The following is a 19,180-nucleotide window of genomic DNA, read 5'->3' as shown; positions in this document are numbered from 1 at the left end:
TAATTGCTTTCACCTTGTTTTTTTCTTTAAAAGCATTAAGTATCTAAGATGAAACACTAGCAGCTTATTGTTCCTCAGTTATTTGATCTATATGCATGACAATGGATTGAAAAATTTACCATTGTGATGCCTAAGATATGGTCTGTGGTAATGTTGAACATGACAGTAGGAATTTAATCAAGGAAATGCATGGTGGGGAGCTGGAAAGCCTCTCTGAATAGGTGTCCAAGACTGGATTCCTAAATCCCCTTGTCCTTAGCTTCCTAGGCAGCTATTTCCTACCCCTCTTCACTAGCTATTTTCCACTACATAATTTTCTTTACTCCAAAACCTTTCTTTCAGTCGTAGTAGAAGTTTCCAAAGTGACAGGAAGCTTTCTTACTCTTAGCCTTCCTTCTTCTCTAATGCCAGTTAAAGGCAATCTAAAAAACAGTCATCACCTCTCTTACCTCTCATTTACTGTAACATCCTCCCACATTCTCTGACAAAACTTTTCACAAAACTTGCATACTTTCTAGGCATTCTTACAAATCAGGAAATTGTACTGTACAATTTTCTCATTCCATTTTTTAATGTCTCCAGTGACTTCCCTTTTCTACTTTACAAAGCAAAGTGATCTAGTTTTCACTTTATGATCCTCCTTAAGCTACTAAAGCCAGCCTTTATTCTCATATACTGCTAAGGCATTAACTTCCATTTCTATTCTGACAATACTAATAACTTCAATTGCTATTTCTCGTATTTTCAAAAAACACATTATGCTTTCTCCCATCCTGCCTGCTATTTTTGAAAGACAGACAACCACAGGGCTGTTGTTTTAGTGTCTTCCTCCAAATCTCACCACGGAAGTCCTGACATCTTGAAAAACTCGTATAGCATGAGCTCTGGTAATAGAATTTTTATGGCTATTTTCTTATACTCTGCTTTGATGTATCCTCTGTTCTCTTATTTTCCCCAAGTACATGACATTGTTGTGCATGTACTGCTGTTGTCCTGCACGAGCAAAATAATCTAGCCACTGTCCTAGCATGAGCTGATATGATGTTGTTCTGTAAAAATGTGTTTTGGCAAATCTCTCAGTCTGTTGTTCATTCAGTTGCTTGCCCTCTAAGTTAGTTTGACATTTCTGGCAGGCAGTCTATCTGTCTTGAATTATTTTGTATACACAGCTAGGTATAATATCTGAAATAAAGCATAGCTGCATAACCTCATCTTCTTATGCAGTAATTGCTGCCTTTCTAACTTAGTACATACAGAGACATCATACAGAAATCGCATCATGAAAAAAATTCTTGGACATGGAAAACTCTCTTTTACTTGCTGAACACTTAAGTTTCTTCTTAAGGAAGGTTTGGTCACACCACACTAAGTATGTGACCTGAAATCTGGCCTTTAATTACCCCATGCAAATCTAGATATTTGGGGCATTTCTCTAGCTTTGTTTTCCACCCATTCTTCTCAGTAGAAGTAAGCTGGGGAAATGCACTAAACTACATACCAAAGTACACATGCTGCGTAACTGTGTTTGGATGCCCTCCTAAATGTGTTGCCTAATAATCCATGCAGAGGTGTGATATCGCTTGTTTAACTTTCAGAGCAACTTGAATAGCACCTTGCAAAGTATGAAGAGATGGTAACAAAAATGAGACATGGATTGCTTTTTGAAAAACTATTTTTGAATGAACAGGTGACATACATCTGAGAGAGATTATATTCATGTCTCCTTTTCAAAAACAGATTAAAACCACCTGGAGTCTCTTCATGCTTTGATGCCACTGTGGTCTATGCTGAACAATGGAGCATAAGCCTTGGCAGTGTAAAAGAATAAACGTAAGTAAATGGAGGGAAATGGAAGAGGAGGCACCACAGCCATGAAAAGAAAGAAAGAAAAAAAGACATTTTATTGCTAGCCAAAAGGTGAACTATAAAACAGTAAAGGAAATCACATTCTGCGCACAAACAACATGCAAATGTCAATATGCATTTGGCATTGCACTGTTAGCAGGGAGTGCGTGTGAAAGATTTAATCTGAACAGCATCTATGACATTATTTAGTATTATTGTTATTTCTTAACTTTGAACAGAAAGTGCAGATTACCTATATGGAATTACTTGTCTCTCAGAGTATCCAAATCAAACATTCATGGAGTCATTTAATATCTTTTCATGCCTGTGATTTCAGATAGTAGCTGTTTGTGGTACTTTTGGGTTTAGCTAACATATTAGATAACAAACCCCTAGGGCAAGTGTTAGTGCGACTTTCAGTGAAAAAGTCATAAATGTGATATGTTTTGGTTTGACTTTACCATTGAATAATGCATCATCAATTTTTAACTATCTAACACCATTTTTAACTATCTCACATTTTCTTAAATGAGCATATCAGATTCTCTCACATGCAGAACAAGGTACCCAAAGCATATAGCCTTCTGTAAGCTGGCCACTTAGGAAGATAGATCCTTTATAGTATGTTACTGCCCATTGTGACAGCTCTTCCAACTTTCTCTGTGAAGTTGGGTACTGGTTTTGCTTAAGGATAGAGTGTCTGAAAAGGTGGACCACTGAAACATTAAAAAGTGGAAGTCCTCATGCTTCTGTGAAAGCGTTCATGAGAATTGAAGGTAACATTCAAAAACTGTCAATTTGTAAACCACAGAGAAAAAAATATTTCATAACTACCCCCTCAAGTTTCAGCAAAAAGACTGAGATGCTAACTCTGGATTTCTAACAAGGTAAATGTCTAGGAAGAGCTTTTTCCTATGGGCAACATTTTATCTTTTATGCAGGTGGTCATATTACAAACTTGGGGTGGTAAAGGACTATGTTGCAACAAAGTTTTCTTGAGAGTACCTGTAGTGAGTCGGTAGCAAATCCAGTGAGGTTTGAAGGAGCAGAGCACACACGCTCCTTACAGGCAAGCGATCTCTGCTGGCTCCAGGGGTAAATCACAGAGCCATCCTTCCTTTACTTCCTCCTGGACTTGGAGGATTGGCACATAGTGTTCTAGCTAGGAACACTGTCTCTAATTTCAAATATATTTTGCCAAGGTTATGGGTATTGACGTGAAGCCTTTTTTTTGCCATCTTGCAAGAGGTATCAGTTAGATTCTTGAATGGAATAATGGAAAGAGTCCATTCAGCCAACAAAACCAAAGTTAGAAACCCTGGGTTAGTTTATCACAATACTTTTTAATGATTTCAACCTATGATACCCAGGATTATATTCAACCAAGCTGATCTTTGGGACACAGACTTACAAGATTTGTTTTACGGAAACAGTGTGTGCACTCAGACCTTAAAGCATTCCAGCATCTCTGAAGAGTCCAGATTGTTCTTAACATTCATGCCAAGTTATCAACAATTTAGAAAACAGTTGCCAAAGGTCATTCCAACTACAGCTGTTTGGAAACACAGAGGGGTTTATTGATCTTTTCCTTTGCATAGCACCTTAAAAAAATATTAATACGTCATGGAAATAAAGACCATGACAAATGTTGATCATGACTTGGCCAAAGGTTGGGCGGAGGGGGGACGGGACACGTGTTTATCAGGGTTGGGTTGAGGGTGAAAGACTCCACTATAACGCTATTGTTAGGTCCCTGTGTAGTAATACTGTTCTCATGATGTGCCTTTGACCTGGCACTATACTTGTCTCTCAACAAATTAGGGAGGCTGGCTCATCTGGTTGGGAAAGAGCTCATTAGGCATGGCAGTTTAGGTGGCACAAATTTCACAGCTCCAAAGCAATCTGGAGCCCTCCCAGAAATACAGGTATCATATTCAAATAAATCACTAATCCCAGAGGCCAGCTCTGACTGCTTTTATGAAGAACTGTGAATCATGATCTTTAGGAAAACTAAATGGCTGCTATCCAATTTAGCAGCTGGATTATATTAGTTCACATTTTTAAGGACAAAGGTTATAATAACAAGATCTTGTGTTACTCAATTTACTCAATTAGGTAACATAGTTACCTTAATGGTTCTGTAACAGTTTGCTGGTGTTAGGAGTGATATAATTTGTTTCTTCTAGGTAATACAAAAGAAGGGAATTCAGTACATAAAAGAAGGCTAGCAGAAAACAGGCAGCTGGGGTGAGAGATGGGGCAAAATAGGCACACTGTTGCTGAGAAGCAAGGAAAAATGACAACAGACATTTATGATAGAGATGAAGTCTGCCTCAGAGTACTTCAGGGCCTTGAAAGCACAAGCAAGAAGTTTAAACCTGATACACCAGGCAAAAGAAAACAGAGAACGCAAAAGACAAGAGTGTGTGTGTTAATGCACACACGCACATACATGATGTACATATGTTTATAGAGCTTAGGACTGGAACAAAGGTTTTTTCCCCATCTACCCAACACTCCACAACATGGGATAACATTTGTGAAGCTCGTAACAGGCTAATGAACAAGAAAATTGATTTCAGCTTTTAGACCATTAAGGTTGCTCTTATTTCTACTGTAGGGTGATACATCTTTGTATTGATAAATTTTAGTTGCATATAATTCACATTATGGAGCAGAACTTGGCTTATAAGCTTAAAAGCTGTTAAAACATTTTTTTAAGGTACAAGCCACATTATCCACAGACCTGAGAATTTCTAGAAAGCACTTTTCTTGATATGTCTAATACCCATAATGTTTAATGGCTGCTTTTTCATACAAATAGATTCTACTTACTGGCAGAATGAGAGGGAGAAGGCTGGTGGGGTATTCTGAAGTGTGAAAAAGGGCTCTGTGTTTGGTTTTTTCGAGGCTGAACTTTCTTTCAATTCCTCACCCTGCTGCTCACGCAACTTGGGCCAACCAAAACGCACGCAGCCGTAGGAGCTGCCAAGAGCCCTTATCGAAGCTTGTAGCCGCTTCTCACGCGATTTATGGAGGCGCAAAGGCTCTCTCCCCCCACCCCCTCCCTCCGCGGGGAGCTGGAGCTGCCCCGGGAGCCCTTCCCCGGGGGCCGCCGGGCGAAAGCCGGCCCTCGCCGGAAAGCCCGGGGGGCTGAAGAGGGGATGAAGCCGGTCTCCTCTCTGGCCCTTGATCTCTGGGGTTCGTCCAGGCACTCGGGAGAAGGATTTAACGACCTGCTCCACCCCTGCTCCCCCCGCCCAGGCAGCTCCGGGCGGCTCTCGGTCACACGAGAGGGGAGCGGGGGGGAATGAGCCGCAGCAGCAGCAGCAGCGGCGGGAGGAGGAGGAGGAGGGAAGGTGGGCGGGAGGGCAGGAGGGAGGGAGGGAGCGAGCGAGCGAGCGAAGGAGGGAGGAAGGAAGGAAAGAAGCCGGGCAGGTGACACCGAGCTAGGTTGCTCCGGCTCGGCGGGCGCGGGGCCGGCGGCAGCAGCGCGGCCACCATGCACGTCAATGGCAAGGTGGCCCTGGTCACCGGCGGGGCGCAGGGCATCGGCAGGGCTTTCGCCCAGGCGCTGCTGGGCAAGGGCGCGAAGGTAAGCCCCGGCAGGGGCCCCCTCCCCTCCGCCGCCCGCCTCGCCCCGCCGGCCGGTACCCGCGGGAGCGGGGTGGCGGCAGCCCGCCGGGCTCGGCTCGGCGGGGGAGCCGTCCATCCGGCCGGCCGGCCGTCTGTCCGGCCGGCCGCCCTCCGCTCAGCCTTCCCTGCCTCCCTGCCTCCCCGCTCAGGTAGCGCTGCTGGACCGCAACTCCGAGGCCGGGCAGGAGAGCAAGGCGGCCCTGGCCGAGCAGTTTGAAGCGCAGAGGACGTTGTTCATCCAGTGCGACGTTACGGATCAGGAGCAGCTGAAAGGTAAGAAGGAAACTGTCAGCGCTGTGCTCCGGCTTAACATGCAGCAACCTGAAAGAGCCTGGGCTGCTGCACCAATAAGTGTGCAATTAAGGTTTCTGGAGGACAGCCTACTCCCGATCGCTCCTGACAGTGACTCAAAAAGGATTTGCTCCTGAACCTGCAGATGTGAAACATTGCTACCAGCGTGCGTGTATTTCACCGTGTTACTCGGCACATTGTAAAGAAAAGCCAGAGAAATCGGTTTCGTTGAGTGCTGTCTGTGATACTTTTGCATGAAAGCCTCTGCAGAAAATAATTGTTATTTTATGAGTAATATATATAAACTTTAAAGCACGGACTTGCTTTTTATGAGGCTTCAGTACAGACTCCAAGCTGTATTCCCTCATCACAGGAGTAATAAATTCTGCTCTGGTTGCTGTGCTCTTTCCATACGGCACACTTACTTTCAACGTGTGCTGCTGTAGCTGAAAGCAGAATTGGGAAAAGATGGCACGCTGCTTTATCACGGTGTTAAATGTGGGTTGATAACACTTCACAAACATTTTGCAGATGCAGGGAACGGCAAGGAGCTTCCCTCATGTACGATTTGCACTTATGTTTTCACTCGGGGAATAAATCATGTTCCCTACGGAGTTCTTAGAGTATAGTATAATGTTGATGTACCCTTCACAATATTTCATAACAGGCACTGTCACTTCAGCAAAGTTTCATTATTAAATGATACATTCATAGATAGTGACTCAGATTCAGATTTTGACATCACTTTTGTCAGTGCCCTTTTCCCAGATTCATTTGTGTCAGGCTAGATGTGAGTATTTTTAGTTCTGCTTTTATTCGCTACACTTCACTGGCTGCTTCCCCAACAGCGGTGATTGGGCATACCCATTCCTCTTTCACAAAACATTGCAGCTAGTCCAGAATTCAGCAATATTGTTCACTGCTCTGAGGTAGCATGATTATGCCTAATTCCAAACCTTTATGTTGTCCATAAGAGAGATGCTGTACTTTAAATTTGAGATCTGCTCTAATCAGCAAAGTTTACATCAGCTAGGTTGGTTATTGACTTTTTCTCCAAGTGGGAGGAGTAACCTAGGAGCAAGAAAAAGCATCCTATGGGTAGGAATAGCATGTGCTGCAGCATGGGTGTTACCCCAGTGTGCTTTCTCTCCCATGATTCCTCCTCTCTTTAGTGCCAGGCTAGTGCAGGACCAACAGGGTGTGCGCTGGGAACTGGAGTGAGCGGGATGGGTCAGCGAGGGAGGTTTTGGAACCAAGTTAGTAGGAAAAGAGCAATCAGAATAGGAGCAGAATGGGCTCTCGCAAGGAGCAAGAGCAAGAACTGGCGGTTGCTGCTTACGCTTCTCTGATACTGCATTATTCCTGCTGCAGGTTTCTTAGCATAAAATTGCAATCATGTCCTACAATCCTTTGGGGTTTCTGGGGTTTTTTTTAGTGGTTTTGTTGGTTGGGGGTTTTTTTACTGCTTTACTTTCCTGCTTTTTTCATTTGTAATTGCAAGCCACCACCTAATAAACTTGGATTAATTTCACTCCTAGTGTTTAAAGTTCTCAGTGGATGCTTCAAATCCTGTACTTGCTTTTTATGTTAAAGGTCATGTGCATGAACGAAGTTCCTCTTATTTTAACTTCAGCCTTTTCAGTATGAAACAAGTCACAGTACTAAAACTAGTATCTGTAGGTACATAATGCTTATGGGTAGGAAATCAGCTGCTTCATCTACATTCAAGTCTTGCCTGTGTTTTTTTCTCTGGTGGCTCTTTCACATAGTCCCCCACAAAAATCTTCTATCTTGTCCCACTTTTGAAAAATCACGGCACATCTACTTTTGCTTTCTTTCCATGAGTATTTAAGAAGTTCACATGAAACTAGTGTTTGTACTTACTTTCCACTGTTTTTCTTACCTTTCCTTTAAAATGGATGCTCATTTTCATTTTTCTTCATTCAGTATTTCGTATGATCAGCTGCTTATAATTTTCATGATTCCATAAGCACTAAAACTAGTGTGCAATGTAAACATAAAATTATTCTACGTTTAAAAAGGGAAGAACAAGTCAGTTTACACTGATGTGTGGATGATAACTTTATTAAGAATTTATAATGAGATTCTTGTTTTTGTGGATAGGTAATAGATGGGATTACCGTAGGCAGGTAAACTCCTACCAGAAATATTCCAAATTTGGTAATCATTCTTTATTTTAACATAGATATGCAAGCAGCTGAAAAGCATTTGGCTCTTTTCTCAATGTGTAAACTAGAAAACTACAATTAGTCAAGACTGTGTGAATTTAATAAACAAATAATTGGCAAAAGTACTATTATCCATGGTGGTTTTTGAAGGCAAAAGATTCTATTAAGAATGAGGTTGATGAAAGATGCTATTCCGAGAAGGCTTAAAAGGGAATCAGAGAGCCAGTTTCCAAAATTTGGAAGCTGATTGAGGACCCAAATTGTATTTATTTTGCTTATTGAAACTAAGTTAAAGGATCAGTTCTGCTCCTAATAAAGCCACAGGTTTTCATTTGCCCTTGCTGATGCAGGATTGGAAAGATGAGAAGTAATTGAAGAGTTAAGTTGAGAATCCAGAGAATGAATTAGCAACAAACACAACAAAAGCCAAAAAGGCAGACAGCCAAAAATAGAGGCTTTAGTAATATTAAAATATTCTAGTACAGTATAAGAATATTAGAAAAATCTGTACAATAAAGGCAGTTGGACAAATAAAACCTTTCCCATCAGCTGCCCAGCTCTTGTTCTGATGGCAAGATGATGACTGTGACGGACCTGCAGCATTCAGGCAAAGAAAAGGCTGTAACAGTACCGACCATCTGGTGCAAGAAAAAAAATTTGTAAACCCTTGCAACTGCTACAAAAAAAGTAGATGTCTCAAAGCTGCTCCTATGCTCCCGATTGACACTAATAGCCAAAGACTAAAGATCAGAGAATTAAGATGGTGAAGTGGTTTCATTAAGGCCTGTCGAGCATAATTCCAGTATACCTGAAATACTCCACATTTTTAGTCAGTCACCAAAGGATGTTTTCTAAAACAATATTGGGTGGGTGGTGGGTGTGTCTTGGTTTACATAATAACAAATATTTAGTGGTGAGGAACAATATTTGGAGGGGAAAACAAACAAACTATATATACATGTCAGAATACATGTCTGCAGTCACGGAAAATCTTAGTCTGGAATGAACATCTGGAGGTCATCTCATCCACCTATCCTGTCAAAGCATGGCCAGCCTAGATGAGTTTGCTCATCAGTATGACATCATGACATTTTTCCATACACATCTTTTATCTTAGTTTGAACACTGTCACCTGGGAGAACACAATGTCATTGTGGAAGTTTCCCAGTTCTTTATTTTGAAATTCTTTGGAAGACAGATCACCATTTTCATCAACAGAAGGAAGAAGATTTGAATTTGAGAAACACATTATTAAAATTACCTGACAAGTAGGATGTATAATAATTTATTCATAATGAATGGATTTAAACATAATGAATGAATTTAAACAAGAACTATTATGAATTATTTGTAGTTGAAAGATTCATATTAGCTATACCACTGAATAAGAATTGCGCTCTTAGGTTAAATTCAGACTCAACCAGGAAAATTGTTCTGAACGCATGAAGCTTTTTTTTCATTTAAAATGGACGGTGCCAAATCTTGAATTCACTAGCTGTATCAAACTGTTACAAATCAAGCTATAAATGCTTAATTTATATAATTAGGGTGCCAAACATCCTATCTAATACAAAAGGTATGGGTGCTAAGCTCTTCATTAGCTCCTGTTATCAGGCGTTATAAAACTGAATGAAAAGGCAACTATGGTATCTTAATCCCTTCATTTTTCCTGAATATGTTTAATATTGGTGAGTGGTTAGATAAAGAATTTAATTGCAGGTTGCTCATTAGTGGTTAAGAAGACAATGAAGACATTGCGGTAGACTAATAAAACATTAATTTGTATGCATGCATTGTATTTTTATATCTTACTTTCCACAAGGGCTAAGAAATTTCACCCTTGGATCTTACTATAGGTGCTTTCAAAAAAGTAATTGAACATTTTGGAAGGCTGGATATTGTGGTTAATAATGCTGGAGTGAACAATGAGAAGGACTGGGAAAGCACTATACAAATTAACTTGGTAAGCATTATCTCCTTTCACATGGTCATACTTCAGTATTTAATGCTGCAATACACTTACCCTTGGCTGATACAGATTATGCCATATGACAGAACATTAATTATTGGATTGGTAAGCACAGCAATTGAAACAACAACCATGTAACTGCATATATACTAACTGATAAATGTGTGTGTGGTGGGTCCTTTAAGTTGTCTATCCAAGACATACAGCACTGTGTAGAGGTGCTCAGGCTAACATCAGACAACATTCTTTCTATAAAATCCAATGAAATCCCAGGTAGGTGTAATAATTTGGTGCCCAAAGCAGTAGAGTTGCATCTACAGGAGGCCAGTCTGTTTATATGAATGTTTTAGAACATTTTAATTACTTGTGAGACTCAGCTGGCCTGCATTTGGGAATAAGTTGCCATTTGTTGGTGTTACAAGAAAACTTGTTCAACCAAGAGCTCCACATTTTCTCCGCCCATGAAGTAAGCATGGAATCCGAGCTTTTAATATAAGCCATTTCACCATCATCACTGATAGAAGCACACCACTTAAAAGCACTTACTTGCTAAAACCCAGTACATTCAACAAGCCGGTAAAATTTATTTTCAAACAGACTATTACAATTTCTTTGATATTACCTGGTATCTCATCAGGTGAGACCACAATATCTGTTTCTCAGATGAAAATTTTTTAATTTAGACTACACTGCTAGGAGATCTAAGCTCCAAAGGAAAGACCAGCTTTCTAGGTTAATAAAATTCTGACCAGCTTGTATTCTACCACCTGTGAAGTTCTAATTCGATGGTGACTCAGCAAGTCAAGTCACCCCTATGACCAAAAAGCGACAAAGTGTTATAATCTAGATCAGCAAAGAAAGTAGCAAAAGGAAGCTTGGAAGAGTGCAATGTGCAGTTTTCTCCAATCAGTCATTTGGAATTTGTCAACACAACAGTAAAGCTCAGGATAAGAAAATCAAACGTTTGTTTTTGTCAAAAGGTTTAAGGACAAAGGTACCCAAGTCTTTGAATCCTAATGCCTCCATGAAAACAAACTAACAAAAAAAACCCAGAACAAGTAACACAAGCTGTATATGAGACACGTTATAGAAAAATTAATGGGAAAACATGTATTTGGAAAAAAAAAGTTAGATTTAATAATACTTTTTCTTGATCTTTTATAGCTATCCAAGGTCAAATTTGTTTATTCTTGGAAGGGACTGAACTGAGACCACACATTAAAATTTCCACAATAAAAGAAATACATTTGTTCAATTTCTTTTGCCTTTTCCTTAAATCTTCTTTAAGATTTAACTACACATATTTCTTCATCCCTCTTTCATTTCAAAAATATTCTGACAAATTAAACATCGGGAAACTTCATATTGTGAAGTAACAGGAGTGAGACATCCTCAGTGTTATGCAACATCAATATCTATTAGTACAGATCCTTTGAATTTGAAAGAAGACTTTACCTGTGTTCTAGATGACTTATTTCTCTTTATTTTGTGCCTGGTTTAACACAGGATGTAAGTTACTGTAGGTAGCCATCCACCTGTCAAATTTGCAAGCACAGATAGTTAGTCATCACCAGAAAAATTGGTGAGAAACACATTTGTCAGTGATTCACCTTTAAGTTTAGCTCAAAAAAATGAAGGAATTTCTGATCAGCAAATCTTGAAGATATTTAATGTCCAGGTAAATATTCTAATGTAGAGAGTCATGTCCAAACAATTTTTCAAATGCCAAGAGCTTCAAACAGTAGGCTTTGACAATCTCCTTCTATGGTTCTTTTTGTCTTATCAATCACCAGTGATTGGGCTGAAGCAGACCATAGGTGGGTTTGAACCATCTCAAGCAGCAGAAAAACTGGAATCCAAGTCTTAGAAATCTATATGCTTAACTATCAAGCTACTGCTTGATCAAGCTAAAAATTAAAAAAAAAGGGGGAAGATTATATAGTTTATACACTATTGTATAGGTAAGTTCACTATAACTGTCTTAATGACTTCATTCATAGTTGAAACTTGAAAAATGTCATCCATTCATGCTGGTGACTGGAATCAGAATATCTAAAATGATCAAGCAGAGTAGAAGTACAGCCATGTAGGTTAAACCAAGGACACTCTAAGATCCAAATATCCTCATTTATCTTTTGATTTGAATATTCTTACCCTGTCTAACCCTGAGTCAACTAAAAGTAGCTTAATTCCATAGGGAATTTCTGTCTAGTTACTGTAATTTCCATAAACTAAGATATAACATTCTCTACTTTTTACTTTTTAACTATAACAATGGAAGAAAAACATCTGCTGCATGTGATGTGTTATATTTCTTGGTTCCATAAAATATTTTTTGCTTCTTGCAGAGAAAGGAGCAAAATATGTATGAAATACATGATTTTAAAATGTCTCTATTTCCCTGACGTAGGACATTTTAAGCATCCTTTGTATTATCCCTAAGAACAGGAATAACTTCTACGGCCACACATTTTGATACACATTATGCACATATTTTCTATTTTTAAAAAGGGGAAAAAAACCCTCTATATACCAGTCTTTGTCTTACTGATATCATTTATATATTGATACAACAAATATTCCCTGCCCGAGTTTAAAGTACAAAGTACAAAAGTAGAGCAGTACGGGGCAAGATAAATCAGAACAAATACATATGGGGTGTGTTCTTTATGGCTAAAACAGTTCACAGAACCGGTTGGTCCTCAGGAATGTTTTTAAAGGAGTGCAAGGAAGTTCCCTGATAGCACAGCTTGAGAAAGCATGAGGACCAGAAAAGCAGCAGCAGGTTCAAAGAGTGGGACTGAATTTAGAAGGGAAAAGAGGGAAAAAACCCCACAATTCCTGCTTGTATCCATTACAGTTTCCCAAGAGCGAGAAAAGACAGCTTGATAAAGATGGGGGGAAAAGAGTATCAACTGCTAAAAAGAGATTTCTGTTGCAGTGCTTTCCACTGTTTTGCTATATTTTTTGCTAAACAACATCCACCTTTTTGTTACTTTATTAATATTTCTATTAACTTTTTTAGTTAAGTATTCCAGCAATGCCATCCATTCCTCACCTCAAAACTCCCAAGCTGATAGTGTTAACTCGATCAGTATCAGCTTGATCAATGGCAGCTTCAACCACTCATACCCATACAAACATACAGTCTAGTTGTTATGGTATATAAAAAAAGATCTTGGCAACCATACAGGAATTCCATTTTAAATGGATATTACCAGTGTAGTTTCAACAGTCCATCACACAAACATGCCCCCACCCATGCACAGAATAGCACAAGGACATATGACACATCCATTCTTATCAAGAGTCCTACCTACAGTCCTCCAGCACGACAAGAACAGTGTTTCTTGCATTCAGCTTCATAAGAACTTATGCCTAAGGAATCCAGAAATTTTGTAATATGACTTTTTTCTCTTCAAGTCCCTAAAGAAACAGAAGTGCCCACATTTTAATACGCCTTGAACATATATGTTAGTTAAAAACAATTTGGTGTTCTAAGAAGCTTCCCTAATTTTATCTTCTGTTGATGATGTAGGCTTTCTGGAACCACTGTAATTATAGTGGCTGCTATAATTACAGTATCTTTTCTCTTTACACTTAGCACATTTTATACCAAGACAATCCCAAAATTTACTTGGAGGTTCCTTTTTTATGCTCCTATGGGAGGTTTCTGAAAACTGACATAGGTTGCGGCATACAGTTAAATGTAGCAGTACTGGTATTACATATGCTTACATTTTACATTTTACCTGAATCAAAAGTACAGAAGCACTTTACGTGACATTTTGACTACCTCATTGTTTTCTTATACCAACAAATTAATTATTTTGTAGGTATATTTAAACTGATTCCCCAAATGAAATTAAATAGACTCAAGAAAGCATTTGACAGTAAAATCACAATTATCTCCTGTTTATGTGATGATTTTGCACATTTTAACACATTATTTTGGCAAAACTTTAAATTGCAGGCCATAACTTGGGCATACCAAAAAGATCCAGTCATATAGGATGCAATTATTTAAGTGTTGCCCAAAGAGAAGAAGGATTCAAATACATATGTAAAATTTGTTCAGGTGCATGACAGTCTCATCCTTCATTACTAGGCAAAATGTGGCAGTACCCAACAATTCCAAGTTTTTATATTTTTCATAGGTTTGCATAATTTATTTCCGTAAATGACAAAGGTAAAAAGTTTCTGTGAATTTACAAAAAGCCCTTTTCTAAAGTGAAGTCTACCTAATTCAGAGTTTGTCCCTGCAAAATATTTAGATTGGTACTACAGAGAAGGGAATGCAACACCATATATGTACATGTGGCTCTGTTCAATATAGCTCATGGTGAAATAAAGGTTCCAGCAACTAGCAAACCTTGCAAAACCAATTCATTTGCTTATCAGTAAGGAACTATTCCTCAAAAGGCCAATTCATGTCTTGGCAGAAACCAGAACGGTAACCAGGCAAACTTCAGAAGTGATTAATTTTATTTATTTTGGGGACAAAGACTTCATGATCATCACAAGGCTGTTCCGCTGTGCAAGCCATAAAAGGGATTCCTTGGCAGTATGTTGCAACCTTCTTCTGGTCCAAACGCCTTGCTCTCCTTTCCCAGCGTACCAGGAGAAATGACAGGGACTGAACTTTCATCCCAAAATAATGTGACCAGGACACATGGCTGGATTCAGCAGCTGGGAATTACCAGCAGGTCCCACAGTACAGACTGAGACAAGCACTGTTTCTTAATGCTACCAACATAGAAAAAAACCAAAACAAAACAGTGCTATCTATCTGTAGAAGATAAAATGGCATAGGTAACTAGTTTACCAAGCTTGCATGCTAAGACAACCAGAAATACACTAACTCTGTTGTTCAATGGCTTAGTTGCTTATTCTTCAGCACAATTTGGTGTCAGAAAGAGGACTAAGTGCCTAGGGAGAGATGTGGCCACCAGAAAGTGAGAAGTACCACTTACCTTGAAATTAGTGGCATGAGGGTCTATCCTCTAAGTGCATAAAGAAGCCTGTAAGTATAATGATTTGTGTTGTTCATATTGCACTAGGAAGGACACAGACTTACCTTAATTGCACAGTAAGTCAATGAACTTCTTAGCTTACAGTTTTAATGGATGTTTACAGTAACCAATGTTGAAATACAATGAAAAGCAAATTTCTCTTAACTACTTAAGCCCAGCTACTCAAAATGCAATACTATTGCTATGCCCTTCAGGAATGTGTGGTGGGGAAAAAAGTAGAGAAGACTGCACAGTAAAAAACTAAAACATAGTGTTTCACTCCCACATTGTACAAAAGCTACTGATTTCTAGCAAATGTTCAAATCCTACTGCACATTCCTTTCTCCTTTCTGCTTCTCACCCCCTACGCTTCTTGTTTTCCACAGTTTGAGTCAGAAATTCAAACTCAAGAGCCTGTAATTTCATTTTATATAGCAAGTAAACTAACCTATACACAGGAATGCCAAGGGACGTGCACGCTTGCTACAACCTGTCTGCTTCCTAGAAAATCTACATTAAAGACGAAATCACCTCCCACCTCCCTGTCCAACAGCAAAATGCTAAAATTTTCCATGGATATCACTAGCAGCACTTAGTTTCAGACTTTTGAAGTTCGTCTTACGCAGTTCATAAAGTACGTTGAAATGTTTCCTTATAGATAGCCATCAATTTACAACATCACAGTATGAAAGTCAAATGATCTTGGGTCAAATTCCAGCTCTGTGCTAACCTGCTTTATGAAACCACAAGTCAATGGCTCTTTCATTTGTTTTTTGTTCAGTATCCTTAGTACTGAACTAGATTAGTTCAGAAACCTACACAAAATGTTAGGACTGGTTACTGACTACCATTTTGTTCTCTCAAAGGAATTCATATTGCCTTATCACCTTAAGAACAACAGAGTAGTCATCTTCAGCACTGAAGGAATGCAGATATAGTTTCTCAGCATAAAATATTAGTATGCATAAGGAGACAGCAGAAGTATCAGACAAGAGGTGGCAAGGGAAACCTTGTTAAATAGGAATGAGAAACTATGTCAGTTGGAACACCTGCCTTGAAACACTAGGAAAAAAAACCCACTGTGTACTAAATTACTTTCAAAGCAATCGTCACTTGCAAAGGATGATGATTAATGATGTTCTGGGCACCATCACTGAAGAACACTTTTTTTTTTTCTTTTTAATAGATCAAGCTAAAATGAAACACAAAGTATGAAAATTGACTTACAGGTGTAATGTTGGAATACAAGAACATTGTACAACACTGGCTAACATTGGTTCCTAACACCAGAAAAAAATGAACTAGGTGTCTTATTGAAGACTTGGAGTCTTATTAGAATCAGAGTTTCAATATATGATTTCTTTTAGAACAATACAATTAAAACTATACAGCCGTGGGATACATGGAAATGTCAAGAATCACAGATTTTGTTTCCAATTTTGACACTGATACCTAAATTGCCATTTAATGATTTGTTAAATAAGTTACTGATTACTGATATTGTACTTCCAAAAGCAACTGCAAATGTTTTGAGTATTTGCACAATTATTTTGCAAAGCTTACCATGCTGTCAGGTACTAAGTTTTGGGTTTTACTGTATGGTGCTTCAGAATGTCTGATCTCCTCTAATTTAAATCTGTAATTTATGGAAGCTAATACTACAACATATTCCCACAGTCACCATTATAACTTCATTGGAAAGAATCCTAAGTTTTCTACTAGCAGGTGAAGAGTAAAATTGCCTCTCTTGGGAGCACACTCAGACTTGCAGTGCACCTTGATGGTCCATCTTCATTAAGTGCTATAGTAACACACTGTATTTTGGTAAGAAAACAAACAGTAGTATCACTAAAATCACAGGTTTTTCAACAGCTAGGAGGACAACCATTTAGATTATTTTCTGATTGTAATGATGCTAGTTTTCAGCAGCCAGAAGCAAAAAAAAAAACTAAGTAAGAGTCAGCTGTCCCAATTTTCACTTTACCTGCATTTAATTGCAAATTTGACTACTTTCCTAACTCTTTGTTCTTGACATGTTTATGGACAACATGCATGCAGATAAATGCAGTTGTAAACAAAGGAACTGTAGAAAATTCAACTCTAAAATGCAACACACTTTCCTGTACAAAGTTAAGTCTCCTAGCATATTTTAATCTTAAACCAAGTCAATTTTTTTTTCATGAGGTAATTTTAAATTTAACTTTCTCAGAATTTCTATTTGCAATAGACAAACTATGAATTATTGTTGGTTAAGAGCATGGGATTAAATTATTATTATTAAAAGTATACATGGAGAACTACATGGTCTGAAGACACCTTTAGTTTCTTTCAGTGTATTGAAAGGCAAATTACAGACATTTTTCATCACATCCTAAACCCCAGAAAACTAGGCTGCACAAAACGCATCATTCTTTGCCTGTCTTATTTTCTATTGTGTATTTCATGGTATAGTAAAGTAGTAGCTGTTAAGCTTTCTTCTAGAATTCAGACTAAGTATTCTGACGTCAACAAATAGGAATCCAAAGTTGCACTTCATATGAGAGGAAGCCTGAGGCTGCAATTTATGCACTTGCAAAGATGGATTTCACAACAAAACCCAAACCCAATATGCTATTGTTCTTTGGAAAACAGTAGTCCAAAGACTATTGTCCTTTGGAAAACCTCTTTCCTGTTTGAGTGTTTGGCACCCAGATACGAGAGCCGGCTTCACTTTATCAACTCAGCTGAATCAACATGCTCAACTGGAAAGTGGCACTAAGACTTCTAAGCCCACCTTGTATGACTTTTGTACTACAGTAAGTTCAGCCACTGCAGTTCTTCCTTGGAGAACTATTGAGAGGACTTCTCTCCTGGAGAGTGGGGAATTCTGGCAGGAGAATGGGAGATCTATCACGCAATGCCTTTCACCTGAAGTGCTATCTGCTGAGTGAGCAGACAGCTAGGTTGTTCTCACGCTGTATATTTGGTTCAGAGTTTATGTCCAGAATAATTCTTTATGTTACCAGCACAGATATCAGAAATAGCCATGTCACCTGAGATCAGCCACACTTGATGAGAAGTTTTTTGCAAGGATAACAGCAGGTGTAAGGGCAATATCTGAATGAAAGTCTACATTTATTCTGAAGACAACCTCTTACAATACCTACGTAATGGAGAAGGCTTCCCCGGCCCCTTGAAAAAACGCTAAGTTAATGGATTCTAGAGAGAAAAAAAGAGCAGTATAGTGATTTTGATAGGAGAGTCAAGCTACTCACTTTTTTCTTGACTTATAATTGTGGTTTGGCCAAGGACTCATCTAGCTCTATTATCTCTTTGAATAAGAAGGATGGAGGAATAGAAAAATCCTCAAGGAGCCCCAAGCTACTTCCTTCTCCAACTGATTTATTTCCTCTAATCATCCTAAGTGGAATTCTCTTTTTCTGTTCAGCAGGCTGAGCCACTGCTCCAGGGCATGATAGGACCTGCACCTGCTCTCCATAGACAGCATTAACCCCTTCCTTTCTACAATGTCTTGTGTACAGCCTATCTTATGTATATATTAAAAAACACCACTCGCCCTTACGTCCAAGCCTAATTTCAGTTGAGCTGCCAATGAGTTTATATTCAGAATAAGTATACCTTACAGCAACAGTACCGGGCATTAACAGTCTTGTTTTTCAATAAATCCTTTAAAATTTACATGTGACAATCAAGATTAAACAGCACTAGATTATATTTATAAGGGCTCTGCTACTTTCCAGGACATGCAAGAGAAATCAGATTTAGTTTGGTATTTTTTCAAGCCACTGAACATAGTTCTTTGGAAAGTTTCTGCTAAAACATTTAGTCAATAACATTCTTTTGATAATAATCAAAACATTTTTTAAAAGCATGTTACCTGAAACAAAACTCTTCAGGAGAGAACAAAAAGCTTTTTATGGGAATTTTTTGTTTAAGAAAAATTTAAAATATTATTTCAGAATTTTGAAATATTCATATTTTGTGATTTCTTACACTATTCCTGGTAATAGGTATACTGAAAATATATGAATAGTGAAAATATCACATAAAATGCTGCAACTATAGAAAATTAAAAAAGCTGATTCATTATCACAATTCCAAAGCAAACTTGGTAATGAGGCCTCAGGTGGTTTTATCTCTGTCAACGGGCAGCTTAACTTCATGTTACTTGGAAAATGAACAAGCGATATTAATAAAGTAGGACATGCAGTCTTCCAAAGCTGGTTCCTGTTAAAACC

General features: G+C 38.6%; 1 protein-coding gene across 3 annotated transcripts in view; it reads left to right on the top strand.

Moving 5' to 3' along the window:
- Positions 1-5,258: 5,258 nt before the first annotated feature.
- The window catches only part of HPGD (15-hydroxyprostaglandin dehydrogenase), a 28,908-nt gene continuing 14,986 nt past the window's right edge, over positions 5,259-19,180 (top strand). For 2 of the 3 annotated variants that reach the window (XM_052779279.1, XM_052779295.1), the window contains exons 1-3: positions 5,259-5,440; positions 5,631-5,754; positions 9,818-9,924. In XM_052779279.1, the coding sequence (XP_052635239.1) occupies positions 5,348-5,440; positions 5,631-5,754; positions 9,818-9,924 (324 nt within the window). In that variant the 5' untranslated portion in view covers positions 5,259-5,347. The remainder of the gene's footprint in view (positions 5,441-5,630; positions 5,755-9,817; positions 9,925-19,180) is intronic. The other variant, XM_052779287.1, reaches the window with a different exon arrangement.

Source organism: Harpia harpyja, chromosome 2, assembly GCF_026419915.1.
Source record: "Harpia harpyja isolate bHarHar1 chromosome 2, bHarHar1 primary haplotype, whole genome shotgun sequence".
In the NCBI taxonomy this organism is placed as follows: Eukaryota; Metazoa; Chordata; class Aves; order Accipitriformes; family Accipitridae; genus Harpia; species Harpia harpyja.
The sequence above is the reverse complement of the archived record's forward strand: the minus strand, read 5'-3'. Positions and strand labels throughout refer to the sequence as shown.